General features: G+C 35.8%; 1 protein-coding gene across 5 annotated transcripts in view; it reads left to right on the top strand.

The window, feature by feature from the left end:
• The window catches only part of VEZT (vezatin, adherens junctions transmembrane protein), a 68032-nt gene extending 58982 nt beyond the window's left edge, over window positions 1–9050 (top strand). For 4 of the 5 annotated variants that reach the window (XM_046012395.1, XM_046012393.1, XM_046012394.1 and 1 more), the window contains exons 11-13: window positions 1415–1622; window positions 5371–7439; window positions 7493–9050. In XM_046012395.1, the coding sequence (XP_045868351.1) occupies window positions 1415–1622; window positions 5371–5885 (723 nt within the window). In that variant the 3' untranslated portion in view covers window positions 5886–7439; window positions 7493–9050. The other variant, XM_046012396.1, reaches the window with a different exon arrangement.
• The last annotated feature ends 3602 nt before the right edge of the window (window positions 9051–12652 follow it).

Raw genomic sequence — 12652 nt, 5'->3', positions numbered from 1 at the left:
GTCAGATCATTTTTTTCTTAGTGCCTTGAACTCAATCCACTGAGTCTACCAGTGAATTTATGTGTTATTTATACCTTACTATTTCTTAGATAATTAAGTGATTAACCACATTAAGAATTAGCGCATTGGTAAAGGTACCTTCTGGGATGCTGGCAATGTTGACTAGCGGTTACCAGTCTGTGTACATATGTAAAAATCCTGTACACTTTGAGATTTGTGCGTTTGGCAGCATGTATAGTATACCTCACTTTAAAGAAACAATTTTTTAATGATTCATTAGATACTGACAAAGATGTCTTTTGCTTACTTAAGGAAAACTTCTTTTCCTTTGGTCATATTGTCTACTCAGTTCTTAATTGCGAAAGGAGACCAATTCTGTTTACTGTTAACACACAAGGGATTTTGAAGATTTGATTTTACTTTATTTTATTATTAGAGAGAGCACGCAAGCACAGGGAGGGTCAGAGGAAGAGAGAATCCCAGGCAGACTCCCCACTGAGTACAGAGCCCATAGAGCTCAGCCTCACCACCCTGAGACCGTGAACTGAGCTGAAACCAAAAGTCAGATGCTTAACTGACTGAGCCACCCAGGCGCCCCAACAAACAAAAAATTAAAAAAAAAAAAAAAATAGTACATGACTGACAGAATATTTCTGAGGACCATGTAGGTTTGAACCAGGCTGGTATAAACATCCAGAATCACTCAAAAGAACTTTTCCCTTTCCGGCAACATCACTGCTCAGTCACTAGCTGCAGACATTGCTACTGGATAATAAAAACTCCCTTTAGAACCTCTACCTCTAGAAACTTCATCTGCCACCATTCTTACATTCTGGATTCTGTCAGATGCCTGCTTCCCTTGTAACAAACTTCTGGGTCAGACGTGATCCATGTACATTTGGTTAGAGGACGCCAAGTCATTTGCCTGACCCGTAACTGCAGGGAGGCTGGTAAGCAAGGATCCTAGTCTGCTCCTCAGTGGTAAGAAGAACCATAAGATGAGTTTCAAACTCCCTGGGAAGTCAGAAAGAACCACAAATATCTACCACAAAAAGACTTAACATACCTGACCACTTCCCCCAAACTACTAGCCTTTCTAATTTTGATTGGTTTTGCAGAGCTAATAACTAAACTTAATCTTGATTAGAGCTATAGAATGGTATCAGAACAGAAAAATAATGATTGAAGTTATTAAACTTTCTTACCCATAATCCCTTTTAGTATCAACTGTTAAGTTTTTTTAAGACTTCAGTTTATCTATAGTAATATGTTTGCTCTGTTTGCCCACCTTTGCTTTAGTGACCTGTGCCAAGAGTCATTTTTTAATCTTGGAGATGGGTAGGTACAAGTTAATAAATGCTACTAGAAAATTGTCTGCTCGGAGTAAAGTGCTTTTTCTTGTATTCATTTTCAGGAATTAGAAGCTTATGTAGATGATATAGATATGGACAGTGATTTCAGAAAGGATGATTTTTATTACTTGACTCAAGAAGACAGAGAGAGACAGAAGCTTGAGCATGAAGAATCCAAGAGGGTACTCCAAGAATTAAAATCTGTGCTGGGATTTAAAGCATCAGAGGCCGAAAGGCAGAAGTGGAAGCAACTTTTATTTAGTGATCACGGTAAGCTGACATCAGAGTAAAGGTTATTTTTAATGTAGGGGATTATTTTAGCTATATAATTCTTATAGCTTTAATTTCAGGGATTTGTCAGCAAGTATAGTACTTCTTATGAACGCAAATCAATATGATGAAAAAATAGGTATATAGTCAAATTGGGAATATGAAATCATACTTTTTCATCAGGTATTTGATGTTTTACTAAATTTTATTTGGAATGGGCGGTGCATTGAAAAAGTTAGAGTGTTTTCAAATTTAGTGAATTTGAGATTCTAAACTCTGTTCTTTTCATGTTGATATCATAAATACCTCAGTGAAGCCCCAAATTAATAACTCTGTGTTCACCATAGAAACAAATGAATGAAAACGTAGGCCAATTAGCTGCATCATTAGAGTTCCTTAATTGTTTTGAACACTTCAGTAGATGGGAGAAGAGGAGGTGTTTTTGTGCACACTGTCTCCATATTTGGATACTGACGATACTGACAATTAGCGTTAAACTCCATTAAGTTTCCCGCTCTTTTTTTTTAGTTGGAGTTCATGGGAAGTAGGGGAAGGAATGAGAGGAAGCTTAATACATAACAGTATCACACTAGCTAATTCCTAGTTGAGAACTAACTTCTGTAGATTTCTAAGTAGAGAGAGTGGGATTCCCCTTTTATAGAGTACTTATGCAGAGCCTCAAAATCACCTGCCTTCCTTTCACAGACCTGTACCCCTCGGGCTAATAATACATTATATCTTTATTAAAAAAAAAAAATCACCTGCCTTCTTTTCCTGTTCTCTTTTTCACTAGAAGTTTATAGATTACCTGTACATCTGGAAAGTTCCTCAGGTTTCTCCTTTCTTCTCTTAATAGCCCTACCATTCTCCCTTGTCCAGATATACATTTCTTGATTTTATCCTTCCCATTGGCCCCCTTTATAGCCCAGGTCCTTATTAGATTGTGCTTATATATTGTAATAGTCTCTTAACTGACTTCCATTTTCTTTTTTATTATGTAAACGCTGCCCCCAATATGGGGCTCAAACTCATGACCTCAAGATCAAGAGTCTCATGCTCTGCCGACTAAGCCAGCCTGGCACCCCAGTTGACTTCTGTTTTCAATACCTTTTTCTTCTAAGCTACCCTTAGAAGATGGCTTCTAAGCTAGCTTCTATCCTTCCAGACTCCCTCCAGATTTGTCTCAAACAGTAGTACATTGATAATGGCTCTCTAGCTTTAAAAACTAGGATGGTTCTCCCTTTCCTATTGTATTAAATCTCAACTTTTTTTTCCTGGTTCAAGCCTCTCTGTCAAAATGAGTCCATCATTTCCAATTATATTTCCTACTCGTTCTAATATAGATATCCTCCTCTAGTTATATTTATCTAATTAGACTATGGTTCCACAAACATTGTTTTTGTTCATGAAAAACATTCATGCTGGGGTGCTTAGCTGGCTCAGTCAGTAGAGCATGCGACTGTTCATCTTGGGATCATGAGTTCAAGCCCTACATTGGGGGTGGAGTTTACTTTTAAGAAAAAAAAAAAACCTTAATAAAAGAAAAACATGCATGTTGATCTCTCTTTTTTTTTTTAAGATTTTATTTATTTATTTGATAAACAGAGATCACAAGTAGGTAGAAAGGCAGGCAGAGAGAGAGAGAGAGAGGAGGAAGCAGGCTCCCCGCTGAGCAGAGAGCCTGATGCAGAGCTCGATCCCAGGACCCTGGGATCATGACCTGAGCCGAAGTCAGAGGCTTTAACCCACTGAGCCACCCAGGCGCCCCTGTTGATCTCTTTATACCAAGAATCCTATCTTCTCCCCAAGCTGTCCTTTCTCCCAGTTGCTCATCCATGAATAATCCTCTCCCTGCTACCTCTCCCACCACTATAGAGCCTCACACCACGAGGCGCACTGGAGGGAATTGGAAGGAAGTCTTGAGCAGCAACATACGTAGCAGGTTAAGAACTTCCCAGGAGCAGCAGTTAAGATATTCCTGCAAAAAAAAAAAAAAAAAAAAAAAAAGATATTCCTGCAGCCCATTTGTTCATATGCTGGGCCTGCGTGAACCAGAGATGATTGTGTTTTAGGCACTCTTGTTTTCTATGCATCCAGTGTTTTTGTCTCTGTAATGAAATTACAATCGGTGGGGGCTTTAGTATCCCCCACAGGGTTCAGTCAGCAAATTACTCATTCAACAAGTAGTTCCTGAGGCACTGTTTACTCCTGGGTCCCTAGTGCAGAGACGAAGAGACAAAAATCCTTTTACTCCCAGAGGCTTATGTTCCGGCAGGGTTAACACCTGATCCTGCAGTTGTACAGATTATTTTGCCCTATTTAATTGTTGCATTCTTTAAGAACTAGATTTATTGACTAAAAATGTATGGGAAGACTGCAAATAGCATTGCATATAAACCTGTATCCTTTTTATTGCTTAGTGTTTTCTCCATATAGCTTTAAAATTCTCCTGTTGACAATATGGGCAAGGATATAATAATGAAAGAAATGTGTGTCTTTTTTCAGGTATGTGCTTCTGGTAGTTTACATTTGAAAAGGCAGTAATGCTGATTTTGTTTGTAGAAATAAGTAAAAAGCTGCTGATACCATAAAATGCTTTTTCCATGAAAAATTTCAGTACATCTTCCAGAGTTGTTTTCATCTCTGCCTACAGGGGTAAAGTCCGAATGGAATTAGAGAGGGATATTCTACACTGGAACCTGCTGTGGCCATTTTTTTCTGTTGTTGCTGCTTCTCTAGTGGAGTTACTGCAGCTTAGGGATCTGTTTCTTGGAAATGGACACCTTTTACAAATTATTTTTTAAATAAACGCCAGATCTTCAAGAAGCACTTTCTTTTCTTTCGTCATGCTTCCTAATATATTGTATTGTACTAACCCCTCATACTGGGAGGAGAGACTGCCTAGCAAGCAACCCACTGCCTACTAACATCAAGAGGGGCTAAATAAATCTTCATTTTCCTTGAAAGGACAACTTCTGCCGTATGGATATGATATTTATGTATTATGCTTTGTATAATAGTTGATTTTGAATACAGGTTTTGTTTTCTATTTTTCTGTGACATTTCAAAATGTGTAGAAGTTATGGCTTTACTTTCATCAGGGTCTTATTAGGTGGTTGGCAAGTAAGTTGAATTATGTGCATATTTTTTTTCCATGTTGTTTTAACTTGTAAATATATATGTGCTGATGATCGTGATTATTATCTGGATGACTTTAGGCCTTTTAACTGACATATTATCAGTAAAAATCACTCAGCTTATTCTTTTCATAATCATTCAACTTACGTTTCCTTGTTCATAAGGCTTATTCTCAAGCCTTAGTGGCGTAGAGTCAAGCGTAGGGCTTGTCAACACAGATGGTTCCATCACAGTGCCCCCTTCAGTAGGTCTGTGTGGGGCCCGAAAATGTGCATTTCTGTCCAGTAACCTTGTGGTTATGACTGATGCTGCTGGTCTGGGACTGCACTTTGAGAACCACTGCTTTAATATTTTGGATAAGAGAATGTGTGAGGTGTTTTAAAATCTTCATCAAAACCCCATCTCATTTCATTTCTTAGGCAGTCTCTCTTATAAAAAGTTCTCTGGATTTATAAATTCATATAGATTTTACTAGAAAGTTTTATTTAGCTTTTATTTATTGTTCTTTATAAGAAAAAATTGCTGGAGTTTAAATTAAAGTTTAAATCATTGCTGGGTCCTTAGTTATTACTTTTCTTTCTTTTTTTCTTTCTTTTTTTTTTCTTTGAAGCTGTGTTGAAATCCTTGTCTCCTGTAGACCCAGTGGAACCCATAAGTAATTCAGAACCATCAGTGGATTCAGATATGGGGACAGTTGGTAAAAATGATACTGAAGAGGAAAATAGTAAACCCTCCACAGCTGACAATGAAATAAGTAGTAGGACTGAGTATTTATCTGAAAACCCTCTAGATGGTAAAAATAAAGACAATTCTGCAAATGAAGTCTTCCTCCAAGGAGCTGAAGAAAGAGTGTGTTACCAATGTGAGAGTGAAGAGGAATGTCAGCAGGCAGATGTAGATAGCCTGGCCACTGCCCATCCAGCTCCCAGGGACCTATTACAGCCCTCCATTAAGCAGAGGCTGGCACGGCTCCAGCTGTCACCGGATTTTACCTTCACTGCTGGTCTTGCTGCAGAAGTGGCTGCTAGATCTCTCTCCTTTACCACCATGCAGGAACAGACTTTTGGTGATGAGGAGGAAGAACAAATAATACAAGAAAATAAAAATGAGGTAGAAGAGAAGTAAGAACCAAGATTTACATGAAGGATTTTAAATTGTTGCTTTTGTGCAGGTGTCTTAGCTTCAACACAGATAGGTGATCCACTGGAAAGGGAAAACGAGTGTTAAGTTTACTATATATATAAAGCTGAGATGTGAATTTACAGCAAGAACCCTGATTTGAACAACTGCTCTGAAAATAGTAGCTAACCTGTAAAAGGCAAATTTTTAGGAAAGTCAGAGAAAGGTAAGGGCTCTTTCAAATAAACTGTTTTACTTGCAGTACAACTGATCGATCTTGGGAATTCTTTAGGTACTTTTAATAAGAAACAAATTTATCATTTCTTGCCAGAATTTGCTAAAATGACTGGGATAATTCTGTTGCAAGAACATTAACATTTAGTATGACTCCTTTTTACTGTATTCTCGCAGTTAATAACTGCAGCTATTATGTTAATAACAACTTGTTTGTATTTTATTTTTGTTTATACCAGTCTTAAAGATACAGGTTCTGAATAAAAAAAAATTGAATTCATACAATTAATGTGTACTGGGGTTTGGAACTAAAAAGTAGTGTGAAAAGTACTGGGATTGTGACATGTTTCTTACGTTTCCTTGTTCATACCTGTATTTGGTAGTTAATTTTAAGATGTCCTAATAATCTTTAAAACATTGTACTGTTTTAAAAATTAGCCTTTCAGTTATTTTTTGTGTTTATCTTCTGTTCGTGTTATAACTAATAGGGAATGATGTCAGAGTGGGATCTCTTTGGTCCAAGGCCCCATTCTCAGCTTTGTAGCAAGTTCTTTGTGTAGGTTTGCCTGCAGATCACTGGGTGCCACTAACACAAGCCAGTCACTTGAGCTGCTGAGGCTATACCCTCTCCACCTAAATGAGATTCTGGAAACATCCTGTTTGCTTCCTGGAAAGCATCCTTGTCTCCTTAATACTTCATTGACAAACTACCTCGTAAAAGAGGTTGCTTTCCAAATTGTCCAGTGTTAAATGATTGCATTTTCAAAATGTGACATTTTCAGGAGTCTGTTGTTTCTTGAAACCTATAGCCCTTATTTACTGACATAGTTTATAGACATTACTTCGGAAGAATATAGGAGTAGTAATTTATGCTGCTGTCCTACCAAGGAGATTACACAATGAATATAGATTGTCTTTAGAGTTAGACATTCAGATTCCTGTAAACTTAGCCCTTTAAGTTAGTAGATTTATGTAAACCAAGGAGATTTTTATTTAATTTTTTCAGTAATCTTAGGAAATTTATTTTTTAACCTGAGGAAAAACTTGGTTCTGCTTTATATGAATAGTAATAGACCCTCTGAACAGTACGTGATTCTGCCTATTGCCAAAAATTTTAGGACTTATCCATAATTAAGCTCTTAGGATTATCTTAGGGTGGGCCCAGTTTCTCACTTAGCAATGGTTAGCTAAATTTCAAGAAAAAAACAAATCTTGTTTTGAGAGTGACGATTATATTCGAAAATAATAATACTTTCCTTATAAATTACTTAGTTTGCCAACTCCTCTTCTCCTTGGACTTAGAGGAAGCAATTACGGAAAAACTTGGTAATCTTTTTCTTTTTTTTTTTTTTTTTTCTTTTTTTTTTTTTTTTTTTCAGGTAATCTTTTTCTTAATCTGTAAACTTACACAGAAAGAACTAGAGTTTAGTAACTTTTAATTCTTTTATTTTATTATTTTTATTATAGCGGTTTGGGAAAATTATCTTCATAATATTTTATCAGTTTTATTCAGTGCTGGGGTGATACTTTTTAATTTTAAAAGACTGATTTTAATCAGGAATTCCTAATCTTCCAGTCTGTGATCTGTTTAATTTACTAATTGTTAACTTAATTCTATGAAAATTCTACTTGTTGAAACCATGATATAAGGATCTTGGGACTTTAAATGAAGTTTCTTTTTTTGTGTAGTTTTCAAAATTTCTTTCATCGTTTAAACAGTTTCTAAGATAAAATATTACCTTCCCTGTGAATATTCCTAATTTTCTCTTATAATAGTCTAAAAGTCAGTGTTTCTCAGGTTTTTTTTTTAATGGGGCACCTACCTTAAAATAAATTAGAGGTCTTGTTTTTATATTGCAGAATTGGGACCATATTCCCAATCCATTCTTAGTTGGTGATTTTGGAATGAGACCTAGGTGATACTTATGCACAGTAAAAATCTAAGAATCTCTGTCTAGGACTTCGTTTTCCTTGCCATGAATACCTTAGGAAATAAAAACAAATAGGCCAATGTAATTACAAGTAGGTACTCTTGTTTGTTAACTTTTCTAAGAATATTTCACTTTGTATTATCAGGCTTTTGACTAGTTTTAATTGTTGCCATCCTCCTTCCAAAAGAAGCTCTCTGGGAAAAATATTTTGGGATGCAATGCTTGTAATTGTGCTTTCCAAATTTTACAGTGATACTTTGACAGGATAATTCTTGTTAGGAGTAATATCCTAATAGTTTTTAACATGAACATTTCCATAGTTTATTTTACCAGGATAAACCTAGTACTTAATGTAAGAATGCATGAAAGAAGCTATTTGGGGCTCTCTTGAAGACAAGATTTTTACTCTTTGCCTGAAGTAAGGAAAGTCATGGTAGTAAATGATTTGGTAACAGTTATCACACCTAAAATTCTTATTTTTTTTCAGCTTTCATTAAAACCCTGCATATCTGGCATGCCTTGGGCCAGTCTCTTGCTGGTGTTTGATTTGTGATCATCTGCTTATATTTTCAGTTGTCTGTATCATCTGACTTCACAAGTTAAGTCTTCTTTAAAATTGTACTTCATTAAAATTGTATGTTTGAATATATTTAATTAAGAACTGATGTACTGACTCAGGTTTGATTTCTCAAGTTATTGGAGACAAGTCAGGAGAAACACATTTAAGGCAAATTTCTAAGAAAATTTAAGAATATGGGTTCAAGGCTTTAATACAAAAGGATAGCCTTGAGTTTGAATCCCAGATCCATCATTTAAAAGCTATGGGGTAGAGTTGATCTCATAATGTCATGGGGTGTTTTTCCAGAAAATACCACATTCCTGGGATTGCTAAGTGATGTTGGTAAATTCTGACTTCTCAGCAGTAGTTAAAAAAGAAGTGAAACTTTTTTTTTTAAGATTTTTATTTATTTATTTGACAGAGAGAGAAAGTGCACAAGCAGGGGAAACAGCAGAGGGAGAGGGAGAAGCAGGCCCTCCGCTGATCTGGGAGCCCAGTGCGGGACTCAATCCCAGGACCCTGGGATCATGACCCGAGCCCAAGGCAGCCACTTAATCAACCAAGCCACCAGGCACCCCAAGAAGTGAAACTTTTGAGGCTGAAAAATACAAGATCTGGTTATGTTAATAAAATAGGTTAAAAAATTTTAAAAATTTCTCTAAAAAAATAAATAGTAATATTCTGATTCACATAATAAAGGGGGAGAAGCTTTTGATGTTAAAGCATAAAAAGAATTAAATTCTGATATATTTCACAAAGTTTTAAGTCAATGGGATGTCAATTAGAAGGGACCCTGGAGTCATTTCACTCTGGTGACCAACTTTTATTTATATACTATAAGTAATATAAAATGTGAAATATTTTGATAAATTATTAGAAATCATGTGGGGAGAAAATTTCAACTGATTTAGTTTAATCCTAATACATTGTTTCCGTATCAAAACAAAACAATGAAACAAGAACTAAATGCCTTAAGACTGTACAATAGCTCAGCTGAGTCATTATTTGAACTTAAGTAGATAGCATACCATGAATGAAAACCAGGCAAAACTAAGGTTGGTTTATTCTTCCACTTCTATGGATAAGAACATGTCTGTGTAATTCACACTTAAATGAGAAAATGAAAGCTACAAAGCTTTATAAATTGGAAGAGAAAATATGGGGAAAATGCCCCAAGTACAGTAACAATTTACCTGGCACCACTGACGGGTAACTAATGTGCATGAGTTAATTTTTCATGTAAGTGAGGCAAAGTCATTTATTCATAACATTTTTTTTAAATAGTTGAATGGGAAAACTTATGGAATGTACCGTCCGTACTTTTTTCTAGAAATTAAGGATCTAGTAACTTTTTCTTTGTCATCTTTAAGAATATTGGTTCCTGGGGCGCCTGGGTGGCTCAGTGGGTTAAGCCGCTGCCTTCGGCTCAGGTCATGATTCCAGGGTCCTGGGATCTAGCCCCGCATTGGGCTCTCTGCTCGGCGGGGAGCCTGCTTCCTCCTCTCTCTCTCTGCCTGCCTCTCTGCCTACTTGTGATCTCTGTCAAATAAATAAATAAAATCTTTAAAAAAAAAAAAAAAAGAATATTGGTTCCTATCACGGGGTGGTAAACAAATGCACCCTTAGGGGCTGCTAAGATGGATGAGGTTTTGTGTCCTCCTGCTCTATGACCCTGCAATGCTCTGCTTTTTGAGCTATGTCTCATGTTCACAGTTTCTCTATCTTCCCTTAAAATCAGCTGTCACTTTTTGCTGCTGTCTTGGGTGCCTGCCTCTTGCACTAGGCCCCTGATTTGCTGCTTCTGGTCTGCTGTGGCCTGAGAAACCAGATTTCCAAGCTTGCTAGAATTGTGTCTAAAATAAGAGTAAGTAGACTGAAAGAAGGCTAAGTGCATGGACTTTGTGGTACCCATTTGGCTGCTTAGCATACTTCTGTTTGCCTCTTCCTTCTTTACTAAAAACGTGCTAAAAATACTTGGTTGAATATGTGATTGCCATATATTTAAGGTATTAATCCAGTTTTTATATGCTGATGTTCCTAGGACTCTCCATTAACGAATTCAGCTGTAAAAGAAAATTTGACTACCATCTTTGTACAAATCATTGTGTATATTTTAGGAAAATGTTAAGTGTTTTGTTCTTGTTGATTGTTCCTAGTATAGGACATAGACTGAAAACTTAGAGCATCATAAATGTGACTCCAGCTCTGTTCACCAAGATTGATGTTCTAGAACTATAAGTTTGAGACTAAACATGCATGGCTAATTTAGTAAAAACTGGCTAACTGAATATTTGGAGAATGACTAATTCTGGATATCCACGTTTTCTATAGATCTTAAACCCCTTTAAGCATTAAAAATTTTTGGAATAATTTCTGAAGGTAATCCCTTTTAAAATAGTATGCATTGCTGTGTTATTAAACAATATATGAAAATCGTTTTAATCTTTTTTGATGTCAGAATGATCATTATTAACAAGTTATCATAGCTATGTGCCCTTTTACTAAGTGGTTCCATTCTGCTATGCTATTTTCATTTTCTTGTCTTTGTTTTCTGTTAGTAGTTCTGATTCCTCCAATTCCTGCAGTTACTGCTTGCTTAAGTGTCCCATAGCAATGGCCTTTCTCCACCTTCGTAACGCTCCTTCTAGTCTGCTTTAGTTTCGGAAACCAGGTAACTAAAACAGCTACAGTAATGTATAAAGTAAGAATAAACTGACTCGGTGAAGACTAGAAAACTGGATTATACTTAAACACATGGATTTTGTGGCTATTACTCACTACCTATTTCATTATCTTTAAAAGAAAAAAGTTACTTAGTTCAGTACCTGCTCTCAAAATAGAAGAGCTGTTATTGTACAAGGGGAATCATTTTGTTTCTATACTTTACCTTCTCTATATTCTATCCTTCAAATTTTTTTGGCTCTGATTAAAACAATCCACTCAAATTAGCATTTTCTGCAGTACTCTCTAAATGAACTGGATACCACATACTGCTAAGAATGTCCTTGGCTAGTTTGGTTTTGTTTTTAGAGAGATGCATCTTCATTTCTGAAACATGAAGTAGGTTAAGTCCTGGGAAATATCAAAATGATCATTATTTTTATCTCAGAGAGCTGAGAAGTAATAAGGTTTTTAGACTCTAGGCAGTTTTACCACAAAGAATTTATTCTTTGTGCAGGATTTTAAGACTGTGTCTTCGTTTTCACTCAATGAAATGTATGTTAAAAGCTTGCCAAAAGTTATCAGTGTTAGATCTAATGATATTGGCAGGTATTTGAATGACTAAATTCCCAGTGTCATTCTATATTTGGCGTGTTTAAATTATCATTTAATATGTTAAGTAAGCATGATGATTTTTCTCTCGAATTAAAAATAAACATGAAATGTGCATGTTATAATGCTTGCAAGTAAAATTCAAATCTGTCTAGAAAGGGATATCCTGCCTTTGAATAACTTAGTTTTACCAATAGGCTGATTATGTTTTAGTCCATCCATTGCTTCATCCATCCATCATATACAAGGTAATTGGAAAATTAGTCTGTGACCATGACTCATCACCTAACGTTATCCATATACTACTGGAAGGGAATTATGATATAATACTCATTTAAAAATAGATGACCCAAATCCGTGTCCTGAGACTGCCACTACAGAGTGGCCATGATGCTAAACCCTGGTTGGTGGTACAAGGAGAAAAATTCTCCTTGATTGTAGTGAGAGGAAAGTGATTCTACTCAGTGTAATTACTATAAATTAAAAAGAGGATAAAATGATTCTAGGATTCATATATGCAAAAGCATAACATGAAGGAGTTGATTTTATGAATAAGGAATTGATTTTATGGAAATCCTAAAATGTGTGATAAATTAAAATGCATATGCTATTTTTAAAAATGCTGTACATTTTAACCTGTCAGCAATTGAGTTAATTTGTTTCATCCCTATTTACTGAATTTCATTTGGCACATGGAAAACATGTTATTGAAATAGGACAGTATGTAAGTTGTGTATACTTCTGACACACTTTTTCAAAGTGAATATATTCTATCA

This window comes from Meles meles, chromosome 7, assembly GCF_922984935.1.
Source record: "Meles meles chromosome 7, mMelMel3.1 paternal haplotype, whole genome shotgun sequence".
Classification (NCBI taxonomy): Eukaryota; Metazoa; Chordata; class Mammalia; order Carnivora; family Mustelidae; genus Meles; species Meles meles.
The sequence above is the reverse complement of the archived record's forward strand: the minus strand, read 5'-3'. Positions and strand labels throughout refer to the sequence as shown.